Below are 14049 nucleotides of genomic sequence, written 5' to 3' on the forward strand. Positions count from 1 at the left end.
AGAACAATTGATTCCAATACCATGTAAACTATTTGGAAAAATAGGCAAAGGAGTCTTCCCAAATTCCTTCTAAAACACAAACATGGTGCTGACACCTAAACCAGGAAGAGCCAAAACAAAGAAAATTATAGACCAATCTTCCTAATGAACATTGATGCAAAAATTTTAAATAAAATACCAGCAGACGTGGCTCTCTTCAATTGATTCAGACCAGTTCCAATTGTTCAATAATGAAGAGACCCAATGAAGAGTGGGAAAGGATTGTGGGAACTGAGTGTGAAATACAACATAGCATTTTCACTCTTTCTGTTGTTGTTTGCTTGCATTTTTGTTTTCCTTCTCAGATTTTTTTTCTTTCTAGATCCAATTTTTCTTGTGCAGCAAGATAACTGTATGGATATGTTTACATATATTGGATTTAACATATATTTTAACATGTATTGGAATATCTGTCATCTAGGGGAACTAAGGGAAAGGGGGGGGCAGGAGAGGAAAATTTGGAATAGAAGGTCTTACAGGGGTCAGTGCTGAAAAATTACCCATGCACATGTTTTGTAAATAAAAAGCTATAATAAAAATTAAAACACAACAGTGTAGCCATGGAGTCAAAATGAAATTATGAAAACAAACAAACAACAAATAAGTAAAATATCAGCAAAGAGATTACAATTTAGCAGTAGGCTAATACACTGTGACCAAATGGGATTCATGCCAGGAATTCAGGACTGTTCAATGTAAGGAAAACTATTGGCACATCCTGAGGTCTGAAAAACAGAATTGGAAAATCCCATCTGGCTGGCCCTGGAGACCTAAGGGCAGCGCCCAGAGGCAGTGAGGAAGACCTGGGTATGAATCCTACCTTGGCATTAGCTAGTCCAGCTCACTTCAGGCCTTTGCCCCCTTGGCTATGAGGGCTGGGCTAACTAGCTCACAGGACTGCCGGAGGCACTCCTGCAGGAAGCTGTGTAATGCAGGCCTGTGGCACGCAGGCTGAACACCACCTGCTCTGACCTTTCCTGTCACCACCTCCATCCCCGATGGACCTTGAGTCCAGAAGAACTTGGGGGCAGGAGAGGTCTCTGTCTGATGCACATTTCTGACCATAACCATGTGACCCTGAGCAAGCAGACTACCTATTTAACCTCTGTCAGACCTTCCCAGGCTCAGCTGTAAACTGGAACGCCAGTGCCTGGGCTGCCCGCCTCATCCCATCATGGTACAAGTATTCTCAGATCATCTCTGGGATACCCTAGAACCACGGTAGACAGTGTTAAGTGGCCTCTAGATCTATGGGAGGCGATCTTTAAAACCCCCTAGGACTCCCAGAGGCAGCACTAAGCTAGGTGATCTTGAACACGTGAACTGACCCTCGATTTCCCTGTCTCTAAAATGGAGCAATCCGCCTTGGAGGGTCACTGCTTTGTAAGCAAAGTCTAATAACAGGAGCTGTCCTTAGGGACCTTCTGGCCTGCTGCCCAACCCTGATTTCGGAGGACAAGTCCAGTTTTGTGAAATGCAATTTGGACCTTTAAAGAGCCCTGCAGGGAACATTTCACATGATATGACATTATTCCTCATCTTACTGTCTTTCCTTATTAAAACCACCATTTCATTTCTCTCCAATACAGGCACTCCTTCCATGGATGCAAGTTCTACCCTTTGTCCCTGCATCAACTTCTGTCTTCCAGAGTTTCTGAGCCTACCAACCCCGCCTCTGCAGCGCCCATGGCCAGGAGCCTGGGGACTCCAGCGGGATCTTGTCTGGGAGCCGGACACGCAGCCCATCTCTGCGCCCACAAGGATGACAGCATCTTAAGACTTTTGGGTTCGTTTCTTTAACATGAAGCAAGTAACATGAATTACAGCAGTGCAGGCTTTCCAAGCTGGGAGGGCTCTGGGCAGCTGTGGTCACCCCTGCTGGACCCCGGTCCTTCACTCCCTCAGCCCAGTTAGGAAGAACACTGGCTTACCTTGAGAAAAGACTTGGCAGCCTTCCGGCACTCGTAGTAATACTCTGTGTAAGACAACATGTGCCAGCGGTCTTTCTTCTTCGATCCAAGAGCCATGTACTGGCCATATCTGACAACTGCTTCCTTCACGAACTGATGGATGGTCATCGGAGTCTCACTCCCAAAGCCAAATTTCTCTATTCTTAGTCGGACTTCTCCATCCCGCCGCACGGTCCAGAGAGCATGACCATCTGAGGAGGTCAATCAAGGGGATCTGCTGTGAGCCACTGTCCATGGAGCCACAGGGTCCCCAAAGGAAAGGGGCTGCGAAGGCCAATGGCCCAACCTGTGGGACACAAGGGCCTGAAGGAGCCCGGGTTGCTGCATAGGGAGCTCATCCAACTGAGGTTTTCTACAGGAACTTGAGAGAGGTCAGGAGGAAGGGAAAAATGTGGGGCAGGAACTAAATATGGATGTGGTCTTGGGTCAATGGTGTCAAGAACACAAAGGCCCAGAATGAGCTCAGGGGAGCAACAGGTGTTCTGGATATCAACCAGAAACTCTTTGACAGGAGGCCTTTCTTAGTGAGAGGACCAGCCTTCTACTTGGTTGGTATTTAATATGTAGCTTTTGTCTCTCCCTACCCCCTCCTTCTCTTAGAACACAAGGTCCCTGAGGGCAGGAAATGTGGGATTTTTTTTTGGGGGGGGGGGGGGTTGGTCCTTCTCTGTATCTTCAGCAGTTAGAGTGTCTAAAATAGAGTAGGTATTTAATCGATGACTAAAGGGAGATGGAGCATTCAGAATGATAATGGCCTCTGATCTAGACAAATCATATCTGAGTTATAGCTCAGTCACAACCCCATTTGGGGTTTTCTTGGCAAAGATTTTAGAGTAGTTTGCCATTTCCTTCTCCAGTTCATGTGGAATAGAGAAGGAAGGAAATAGAAAAAGAGATGAGAAAACTGAGGGCCAGGGTCACACAGCTAGTTAAGTGTCTGAGGTCACATTCAAACCATAATCGGGATTATGAATAATAGGTGTTCAAGCATTCCAAATTTCAGCAAGGCTCTTGAAATCTCCCTCATTTCCTGGTAGCCTCAAACCAACAAATCTGAAGCCTCAAACTCCCTTCTTATTGTAGCCCTGCTCTGCCCATCTCCTTACCTTCCCCCATTTTGGGTGGATGAGTTTCTGCTTTAGGTTCCTTTTCTTGAGTATTTTCAGTTTTACCCTTTTCTGGAACATGGAGACTGTTTGTCCCAGAGCTGAAAAATAAAGATTGAATATGAGGATTAGGGCCCCACAGCAGCTATTCCAAACCTTTGCTTCTTCCCCACAAACCTTCCATAGCATACTTCAGCACAGAAATGGAGGTCACTGGATGAGAGTCCCCCCTTCTCCTCTCCCCTTCTCCAAAATTTTCTTCTGTTTACCAAGACCAATTCCTCTAGAGATGTGTCCAATCCCCTTCCCTCCCATCTTCTCTATCGGATTTTTTTCCCCCCATCCTCTACACCTACAATATTCACTCTTTCTAAACTTCCATCTCTCTACACTGGCTGCTTCCCTGCTATCTCCAAACACATCTGTGTCTCCCTCAAAACCTTTACTTGGTCCTACCATCACCTGAGCTATCTATCATCCTGTAACTTGCCTCCCCTTTTGGGGTAAACTTGATGAGAAAGCTTGCTACACAGGAGCTGCTTCCTCTCCTCCCACTCTTTTCTAAGCCATCTGATTTCCCACCTTTACTATTAACAAACTGCTCTCCAAAGTGACTGAAGGCCTCCTAATGGCCAACTTAAACGTGAAAAGCCCTGCTCAATACTCATCCTTTGGACTCTGCTAACAACCTTCTCTTTTGGGCTATTTCCTTCAGTCAGCTACCGTAATCCTGCTTTCCCTCATCTCTCCTATTATTGTGACAGTTCATTCTCCATTTGCTTTCTTGGTTCTTCATCTACATTAATACCTGTGGGTGGCCACCAAGCTCTCTCTTGGGCCCCCCTTTATTTCTTTTCTAGACTCTCCCACAAGTTCAATGATCACCTCTATGCTAATGTAGGATCCTAGCTGTCTATGCAGCTCTCATCTCCCACCGGAGTGCCAGGTTGGCATCTTGACCCAGAGGTTTCCTCAAGTTCTCCAACTCAACGTGCCCAAAACATGCCAGCCTCCCCTGTAACTCCCAAACTCACAGCTCTGGAGCCCACCTGGTCCTTCACTCCCACATGCATAAGTTGCCAATTCTTGTCCTTTGCACATTCGTCACTAGATCTGGGTCAGACGCCCTGCTGTGCTCAGCAGACCTCCAAGGTCCTCCCTGGTCCCTATCTCCTATTTCTCCCACAGATGCTGAATGATTCCCCCTCTCCACACCGAGAGCTCCCTGTTATCTGGAAAATCAAACTCTTCCGTGAGGCTTTTCAATCTCTTTCCCATCCAGCCCTTCCTCATCTTTCTCCCTTCTCCCTCTCTGCTCCCCTGCCTGCATTCTAATCCAGCTACACCATTTGAGATTCTCCACCTCCCACTGCCCACTTTACATGTGAGAAATCCCAACCTGCTGGGAATCTCTGCCTCTCTGCTTTTTTGACTTTCTCCTCTGCAGGAGGCCTGTCTTCGGCCTCTCAATGGCTAGTGCCCTTCCCTTTAGACTGTCTTTCATTGACTATGCATCTGGTATTTCCTAGTTCTTTACATGTTACTATAAAATGAGTTCCTCAAGAGCAAAAGCTATTTTTAGCTTTTCTTTTTATCCCCAGCACTTCACAGAATACCTGGCCCACAGGAAGTGTTTAATAAATGTTTGTTGATCAATTAAGGAACAGTCCAAAATTTCCTCACCTCCTGTCTCCTCCTGTTCCCTGCAAAGAGATGCTAGTTTTCTCCCAAGTCTAAGATCCAACTTATGGCAAGTGAAGCCATAAACAATTTAGTATTTTTAGTTCATCATAATGGTGTGTGACAGCTTTGAAGTTGGGAAATCCCAAGTTCAAATCCTAACTTTGGAACTATATAACTATGGGCAATAATTCTCTTGGGTTTCCTCATCTAGGCAATGGGGACTATGATATTTGTGATTTCTATCTCAGAGATAAGGTTCTTGTGAGGATCAAATGAAACAATACTAAAGCACTCTGCAAAGCTTTATTAATCATGAAGCACCTACTGTTAATCACTGAGCACCTATACTGCATGTACAGGACAATATGCTAAGACATTTGGGGCATTAAATTAGCCAGTAAGGATTGAATAGATCATTCATCCTTCATCCTAGAGGCACAATGGAAAGAACAATGGACCCAGGAGTAACAAGCATGGATTCAAGGCCCAAGTCTTCTAGGAAGGCACTACATGCCCAAGGGTAGGAGACATGACATCTCAGTCTTAATTTCTTGATCTGCAAAACAGGATTAAGGACCTATGTTTATACTATCTACCTTACAGAACTATGAGGAAAGCATTTTGTAAACCTGAAAGGAATTTTAAAATTTTATTTTACACATAGTCTAACCCTGTTAACCCACAATCTGGCTCCCACTTCTGCTTATTTCACGTTATTTCTCTCTACTAACTCTTCATCCCAGGCAAACACTAAAAAAAAAACAAAAATAAAAACAGTGCAATTAAAATTAGAAAGGAAATAGTTTACTAGGGAAAAAATCCTTGAGAAAGTTTCCATGATAGAGAAAAACTTTTATCCCCTGATAAAGGTTTCATATCAAAGATATTGAAGGAACTGATTCAAATTCATAAGTGTTACAGCCATTTTTCAATAGATAAATGGTCAATAAACACTAACAAGTGATTTTGAAAGGAAGTTCAAGCAAACAAGCATGTGAAAAAATATTCCAAATCACAAAAAAAAATCAGAGAAATAGATAAAAATATTTCTTGGGTTCATATCCATCAAATTGGCAAAGATGCTCCCTCCCCCAAAAAAGGAAAATGATGCAGTGTTGATGAATTGATGCAGATGTTTTGGAAAGGCGCTTGGAACTATACTTATAGTCACTAAAGTATATATATTCTTTGGTCCAGTGATACCACTACCAGGCCTATGCCCGGAAAGGGATCAAAAAAAAGTGAAAAGGACCTCTAGGTACCTATTTATAGCAATACAGCTATTTCTTTTCTTTTCTTTCTTTCTTTTTTTGCTGAGGCAGTTGAGGTTAAGTGACACAGTCAGAGCATGTAAAGTGCCTGAGGCCAGATTTGAACTCAGGTCCCCCTGACTTCAGGGCTCTATCCACTGCACCACCTAGCTGCTCCAATATAGATATTTCTTATGTCCAAAAGGGTGCCCATCAGTCGGAGAATGGCTGAGCAAATTACGGCATCTGAACATAGCAGAACATTATTCTGCCATAACACGATAAGAGTTGACTTCAGAGAAACTTGGGAAGGCTTATATGAAGGGATACAAAGTGAATTAAGCAGAGTCTGGAGAACAATTTATACAACAATCGCCTTGTAAAGACCTAAGAATTCTGGCCAATACAAAGAGCAACTTTGCAGAGAACAGTTACAGAAGCCCCATGCCATGAAAGCATCCTGAGAGAGAGGGGATGGGTCACAAGAAACGGAAGAAGACATTTTCAGACAGGCGATGTGGGAATTTGTTTTGTCTTTCAAAGGCTTGTTGTTTGTTCCCCTCCTCGATAGGTGGGGAGGCAAAGGGAAGATATGCTGCTAAGAAATAAAAAAAGTGACTGAAACATGTTTATGAAAAGCCCAGAAGAGAACAGAAGAAAGCCCAGAAGGAATCACAATCAAGACAGCTTTCAAATTAACATGTTATATTTATTACATAGTTAAAAAGAAAAGCTATAAAAAGAGCTAACATTATTACAGAGCCTACTGTGTGCCACTTTGCAATTATTATGGCATTTGGCCCTCACAACAACCCTGGATGGTAGATGCTATTCTTATCCCCACCTTGTAGGTGAAGAAACAGAGAAGACTTGCCTGGCTGGACCTCCCTGGCTCTAGCTGCTGTTCTCCCCGCACAGATTCGGAGCCCTCTTTCTTTCTGCAGATGTCAGTGCTCTCACTTACTTGCGTTTCCGTTGTATCTCCCTGACAGAACGCAAGTGCCAGGCAAACAAGGCCTGCCTTTGCCCCCTCATTGCCCATTACCGGGGCCCAGCATGCAGCGGGTGCACAATGAACACTTGCTCAACTGACATTAAGACTAAAGTCATTCTTCATGGCCCTCTTAGGGCACAGTGGGATCCCTGGCTTCTCAAAGCAGAACTAAGTGGAGTCTATCAGGTAGGAAAGGGTTGGGGTGGAAGCCTGGGGAGCAAGAGCCTAACTGTCTTCAAAGTTTCCCCCTAATTATAACCAGCGGTTTTCACAGGGTTGGCTGAACCCCAGGGAATGAGTAATCAACCAACCAAAGGGCGGGAAAGTGGGTCCATCCCTCCATCCCAGCCAATCATAGCTTTGTCTTGGACACCACCCCAACACCTGGTTCTAGTTCCTGGCCCCAGGCCATTATCTCCCACAGCTGACCTTCAGGGTTTCCAGGAGTGGTCAGTGAATTAGAGCCATCTTTCCCTTATTCCTTCCTGCTCCTTTTATGTGCTGATGGGAAAGTGGGAGGAGGACAAAATCTACAAGCCTGGACTGGCAGTCCCAAACCTCCCCTGCCAAGTGTCCCTGCTTCTGTCAGCACCAGCAGCCTCTGCCTTCTCTTTGACGCCTCACACAAGTCAAGCTGCCCTCTCCGGAGTCACCAGCAATCTCTTACTTGCCAGATCTGACGGTCTTTTCTCAGGCCTCATCCTTCTGGATCTCGGCAGCATCTGGCCCTACTGGTCCACCCTCTCCTCCTGGATTCTCTCCTCCCTGTCTCTGTGACACTGCTCTTTCCTGGTTCTCCTGGTCAGCATTCTCCTCAGTCCCCTAACTGGGGGTTTTGTGTCCCAAGGCTTTGTCTAGGGCCCATTTCTATCCTTTCTCACCTGATGATTTTGGGAGGGAGGGAGGAATGAAGGAAGGAAGGGAGGAAAAGAGAAAGGAAAAGATGGAGGAAGGCAGGGAGGGAGGGAGGAAGGGAAGGAAGGGAGAGAGGAAGGGAGGAAGGAGGGAAGGAGGGAGGAAGAAAGGAAGGAAGGAAATGAATGGGAGGAGAGAATGGAAGGAAGAAAAAAGGAAGGAAAGAAAAAGAAAGGAGGGGGAAGAGGGACAAAGAGAAAGGAAGAAAGAAAGATGGATCAAAGAAAGAAGGAAGGAGGGAAGGAAGGGAATGGGAGGAGAGAATGGAAGGAAGAAAAAAGAAAAGAAAAAGAAAAAGGAGAGAGGGAAAGAGAGAAAGGAAAAAAGAAAGGAGGGAAGGAAGAAGGAGGGAGGGAGGGAGGGAAGGAAGAGAAAGAGGGTGGAAGAGAGGAAGGAAACAAAGGAGGAAGGAAGGAGGGAATGGAAGAAAAAAGGAAATAAAAAGAAAAAGAAAAGAGGAGAAGAGGGAGAAAGACAAAGGAAGAAAGACAGAAAGAAGGAAAGGAGGGGGGAAAGAAGGAAGGAAGGAGGAGATGGGAGGAAAGGAAGATGGGGGAAGGAAAAAAGGAAGAAAGGGAGGAAAAGAGGGAGGGAAGGAAGGAGAGAAGGAGGGAATGGAAGGAAAAAGGAAGGAAAGAAGGGAGAGAGGAAGGAAACAAGTATTTACTGTGTACCTACTATGTGCCAAGCGCTTCAAAAATATTATCTCCTTTGATCATCACAGCTACCCTGTAAAGTAGGTTTTTATGACCCCTCTTTTACAGTTGAGCAAACTGAGGCAAACATGTGAAGTGACTTCCCCAGGACCACACAGCTAGGAACTCAGGTCCTCCTGATCCTGGGCCCTGCCCCAGATTTGTCTCCTCTGCATAGATCCCACATCACAGACGGTCTAGTGGACATTTAGAACGGGATGTTCCACAGGCATCTTAAACTCGTCGTGCCCAAAGCTCGCCTTTTCCCCAATCACCTCTCTGCTGAGGGGGCCAGCTGTTCCTGCCTCTTCACCTCAACTCACGCCAGGCCTTGGCCAAATCTGGTCCCACCATTTGCCCCCTGATGTCACTCACATGACACCCAGGACCTGGCTCAGGGGGCCATCTGCCTGGTCTCCTTCCTGACTGGCCTCCCTGCCTCCCCTCTTCAATCTGTCTTCTACTCTAAAGTGATTTTCTAAAAGGACAGGTCTGACAAGGTCACTCTTCTACTCTATAAATGGCAATGGCTCCCTAGTGACTCTAGAAAACATTATGAAATATTATTTCGTGTCCATCTCACCTTTTTTAAAAATTTTCTAATGTAAGCATATATATTACATATAATATATATCATCAGTGGCTCATGGTACATGCACATTGTAGTAGAGTAGTATAATAATTTATAAATAAATGCCATATGACAGGGGATAGGGATGGGGGTAGAGTTTAATGGATCACTGTGCTTAGTCAAAAAAGCTTAGAAACCTTTATAAGAGGATAAATTACTTTTGCTCCAGAGTACCTGGTATGCTAGCTCCTCAAGGCAGCCAGGTGGCTCCAAGGTGGAGTGTTGGGCCTGAAGTCAGGAAGCCCCCAAGTTCAAATCTTGCCACAGACACTCACTGGCTGCCTAAGGCTGGCTGCCTTGGTGTCCCTGTCTACACAAAAATGGAGATGAATAGCTGCACCTACCTCACAGGCTTATTGTGAGGCTCAGGTAAGAAGTGCCAAAGCTTCCAGATCTGAGGATTTCCATGAGCTCAATAACTAGGCAGTTAAGTGCTGCAGTGGGCAGAGGGCTAGGCCTGCAGCCAGGGTCACCTCTGTCCAAATCTGGCCACAGACACTTACTGGTCCTGGGGAAGCCATTTCACACGTTTGCCTCAGTTTCCTCAACTGTAAAATAGGGGTTGTCCTAATTTCCCCAGGTGTTTGTGAGGATCAAATGAGAGATTTATGAAGAGCCTGGCATACAGTTGGTACTCAATAAATGCTCCCTTTGCCTCTTCTGAAAAAAGGCAGGGCTAAGTTCCCTTTGGGCTTTTAATAAGACCACACCAGGTAGCTCCCTCTCCTTCCTGTCACTTCTGGGCCATGCCCTTGATCCCTCACTGGCTAAGGGGCTGGGCGGCCAAAACCCCCAGTTTCTCCCCATGTCCCTCCCTTCTACTAACTTTGCTTGCCCCACAGGGAGCTAGGGGTGGCACCCTCCTCCCTTACTGGCTCTGGTCACCGATGGCTGACAGATGGCATGCTGGTTGTGGTAGGCAGGCTGATAACTTCCCCTGACCTTCAAATGGGAAAACTCAGCTTCTCGGAATTCTCCTGGCTGGCTGGCACTTATGACATCACTGTGACCTCTCACCCTTCCTCCTCCCCCACCTGAGGTGGGGTTCCATCCAGCCCAAGGAGGAGAGGCTGGCTCAAGATCAGACTTCAGATGGCCTTCCTCTACTGGACACCGGACACAACTGGGGGTCCCCCTGTGGGGGCTGAGTGTGGAGTCCAGCACAGTACTTTCACCCTTTCTGTTGTTGTTCGCTTGCTTTTTGTTCTCTCAGTTTTTTTTTCCTTTTTGAGCTGATGTTTCTTGTACAATACAATTGTGGAAATGTATAGAAGATTTGCATATGTTTAACCTATGCTGGATTACTTAACCATCTAAGGGAAGAGCGGGGAAGGGAGGGCGAAAAATTTGGAACACAAGGTTTTGCAAGAGTGAATGCTGAAAACTATCTTTGCATCTATTTTGAAAATAAAAATCTTTAAAAATAAAAAAATCGGAAAAAAAAAGAAGGTCCTCATCTGCTTTCTTGAGACACTGCAGCTGACTGATGGCTCAAAAAGCAGAGCCTGGAATCCAGAAGAACTGCGCTCTAGCAACCGCAGACAATCATTTAACCTCCACTTCCCTTCGTTTCCTCTACTGTGAAATGGGAATAATAACAGCCCCTGCCTCCCAGTTTGTGAGCATCAAGTTAGAAAATATTTGTGAAAGTGCTCGGCACAGCACCTGGCTCACATGAATGCTCATTCGCTTCCTTGCGCCTCTCCCCCTCCCAGTTATAATTAGAAGATCCACTGGCTGCTTGGCCTTTGGCCCATAACAGGCCCCCAAACCTCCCCCAGGGAGGAGCGCCAGAAGGAAGGCTGGGATGGAATAGGCCCATTTCCCAGGAGCCCCAACCACAGGCCCTCAGCCTGAGGGTGGCACTGGCTAGTCCTAGCCTCCTGTACTGTAGTTGTGACTCACTGAGGGTCCCAAGGTCTCACAGTTAGGTTCCTTTTGAACTCCTGGCATCAGGAAGCCCTGGAGACCTTCATGTGTGACTCCCCCAAAGGCAGGCCAGGAAGATCCTGGCTAATCCCTGACCTCCAGATGAAAGAATTGGATCTGGAGGCTTGGGCTTGAATCCCAGTGCTGCCCTTCACTACCCACGGGACTTTGACCTTCCTTGTTATTTCTGGGCCTTGGTTTCCTCATCTATAAAATGATGGGGTTGGACTAACTGATCTCTGAGGTTCTTTCCAGACCCCAAATAGGGCCTATAATCAATTGTTCCTTGGCTTGCACAGGGGCTGAGAACCACTGGCTTTCTCTGGGCCGAAGTCAGGGAGACAAGTCCGATTCTGGTGTCAGACACCTAAGCCACTTCCCCTTGGTCTACCCCCGGTTCCTCCTCTGTGAAGCGGGCATCCTAATAGCACCCACTTCCGGGGCTGTTGCCTGGCACTAAGCAAGGGTGACACAAATGTTAACTGTGATCGTCGTCACCCCCCAAGGAGAGGATATCAACATAGAGCACCAGAGTCTTTTGGGGACAAACTGTTTTCTTCTTTGAGTTCACAGGCCTGGCGCAGGGAGGCCCCTAATAATGCTTTCTGATTAATTATAATAATGATGATTTCTAATTTCTAATGAACCACAGAATCAGGGAACCGAGGCTTAAGCTGCAGAACCTGATCTACCCAGACCTGCAATCTGGAGCAAAATGCCTCCTCTGTGGGACTGCCGACAATGGGATCCCTGTTCCTACACATGGGACATCTGCACTGGAGGCAGAATTAAAAGCCAGGGACTCCCCCGCCCCTGAGCTCTCCTTGCAGTGGCTCAGCCCTCTTTGGTCCCAAGTGTGGTGGTGTGGATCCATATGCTTCATAACAGGGCAGGTCGCCAGCCCAGGCTCACAGCCTGGCTGGGTGACTCTGGATCAGTCACTTAACCTTCACCTGCCTCAGCTTCTTCATCTGTAAAATGGAGCTCCTAACAACACCTGCCTCCCAGGACTGTGGTGAGGCTTGAGTGAGATATGGGTTCAGTGCCCAGCACACAGTGGCTACTATCTAAATGTTAGCCACCGTCTCCCTCCTTGTTGAGATTCCCCACTGACGCCTCCCAGGCTGAGCTACCCTCTGCCAGGGGCCAGATGGACAAGCTGCAGAAAAGGCATCCATCCGCCTGGGAGACTTGGACAACGCAGCTTCCCTTCTGGACCGAGTTTCTTCATTTGTAAAATGGAAGGCTTGGGTCAGACGGTCTCTAAGGTTCCCTTTCCTTCTCCAGAATGGCACCAACGCTTCGCACTTTATTAAAGAGGGAGCCCTACGGGCATATGGCGCCATCACATTCTGAAATATTAGGCTCTCCATCCCAAGATCTCTTCCTCCCTGGTATTCTGCACTCTACATCTCAAGATCTTTTCTGTGAGAATATGCTTGGAGTCCCAGCACTCTGCACATGAAGTCAGATACCTTCTGAAACCCATTCTCCAGACAGCATGGTGGAGTTACTCTTCTCCTTATTTATCAGCCCTGAAATCTTGGGCGATTCCTCCCCTCTTGGAGCCTCAGTTTCCTCATCTGTAGGACAACCCTGTGAGGTAGATTGTGTCAGTATAATTCCTCATCTTACAGATGAGGAGTCTCAGCCAAAGGTGGAACTATCTCAGTTTGAATCCCAGCTCTGTTATTTCCAGCCGGCATAACCTTGGACAAATTACTTTGTGTGTAAAGGAAAGAAGCTGGCCTAATTAGTCCCTGAGGGCCCTCTCAACTCTAAAATCTATCCCCCTACAAGATGGAATGGTGACCCAGAAAGAATATAAATATATTTCATATCAAAAAATACTGAGTGAAGGGAGCAGAACCTAAACAAGAATTTATATAGTGACCACAATGCTGTACAGACAAACCTGTGATGGAAAATTAGGATTTCTGATTAATGCAATGACTGGAGGGATTGACTGGTGTACAGAAAGGCCCTTGACTTCATATGGGCAAGGCTAGAAATCTTCAGCTGAATGATTCGTATTATTTACCAAAAGTTTTGTCTTTGTCTTTTCTTTTTCCCCCAAGTGGTAGAGAGAGTAGGGATAAGAGGATGAGAAAACTGATTCTTGTTCACTGAAAAGAATTTTTAAAACTTTTTACAGAAAGTGACATGAGGAAATGGGACCCACCTGGAGGCAGAGTTCACGGAGATGTTGTCCAGAGCCAAGCTCTCGGGCAGAGTTTCATAGGACTTCAAGAGCACAGGGCCAGGCCCCGACTCTGCAACGGCAGCACACAGAGTATATTCATTAGGCATGTTTCCTATAAAAAGAAGTTTGCTGAGGTGAGCAGAGGGTCATCTCAAGGTCAAGGGTTCCGACGTACAGAGGGATCAATGGCACACTCGGCCCTTCCCAAATCAGACAGGCCCAGAAACACTTGTGGACAGTGTCAGCACCTGGAACATCCTTGGCAAAGTGATGAAACTTGTGTGGAAAGAAGAAAATCATGAAATATACAGAGTGCATGATCTCTCCTGAACTTGACAACATCCCCTTGAGAGTCATTATCCTGACTTGGGAAACTGAGACCCAGAGAATGTCATAAGATATGAGCTCTACCATTTCTAAGCATATGGAAAAAATGCTCTAAATCACTACTGAGAAATACAAATTAAGACAGCTCTAAGCTATGACTTCACACCTCTGAGATTGGCTAAAATGACAAGAAAAGATAAGAATGGCTATTGGAAGGGATGTGGGAAAACTGGGACTAACACATTCTTGGTGGAGTTACAAAATGATCCAACCTTTCTGGAAAGCAATCTGGAACTACGCTCAAAAG

General features: G+C 46.1%; 1 protein-coding gene across 7 annotated transcripts in view; it reads right to left on the reverse strand.

Moving 5' to 3' along the window:
- Window positions 1-13547, reverse strand: part of ACSBG2 (acyl-CoA synthetase bubblegum family member 2) — a 43009-nt gene extending 29462 nt beyond the window's left edge. For 2 of the 7 annotated variants that reach the window (XM_031947768.1, XM_031947767.1), the window contains exons 1-3: window positions 13395-13547; window positions 3116-3216; window positions 1971-2200 (exon numbers count right to left, since the gene is read on the reverse strand). In XM_031947768.1, the coding sequence (XP_031803628.1) occupies window positions 1971-2200; window positions 3116-3216; window positions 13395-13522 (459 nt within the window). In that variant the 5' untranslated portion in view covers window positions 13523-13547. Of the gene's footprint in view, window positions 1-1970; window positions 2201-3115; window positions 3217-7471; window positions 7544-7709; window positions 7924-10109; window positions 10286-13394 lie in introns of those variants that run through there. The other 5 variants (XM_031947771.1, XM_031947770.1, XM_031947769.1 and 2 more) reach the window with 5 other exon arrangements.
- Window positions 13548-14049: the final 502 nt, after the last annotated feature.

Source organism: Sarcophilus harrisii, chromosome 1 (genome assembly GCF_902635505.1).
Source record: "Sarcophilus harrisii chromosome 1, mSarHar1.11, whole genome shotgun sequence".
Classification (NCBI taxonomy): Eukaryota; Metazoa; Chordata; class Mammalia; order Dasyuromorphia; family Dasyuridae; genus Sarcophilus; species Sarcophilus harrisii.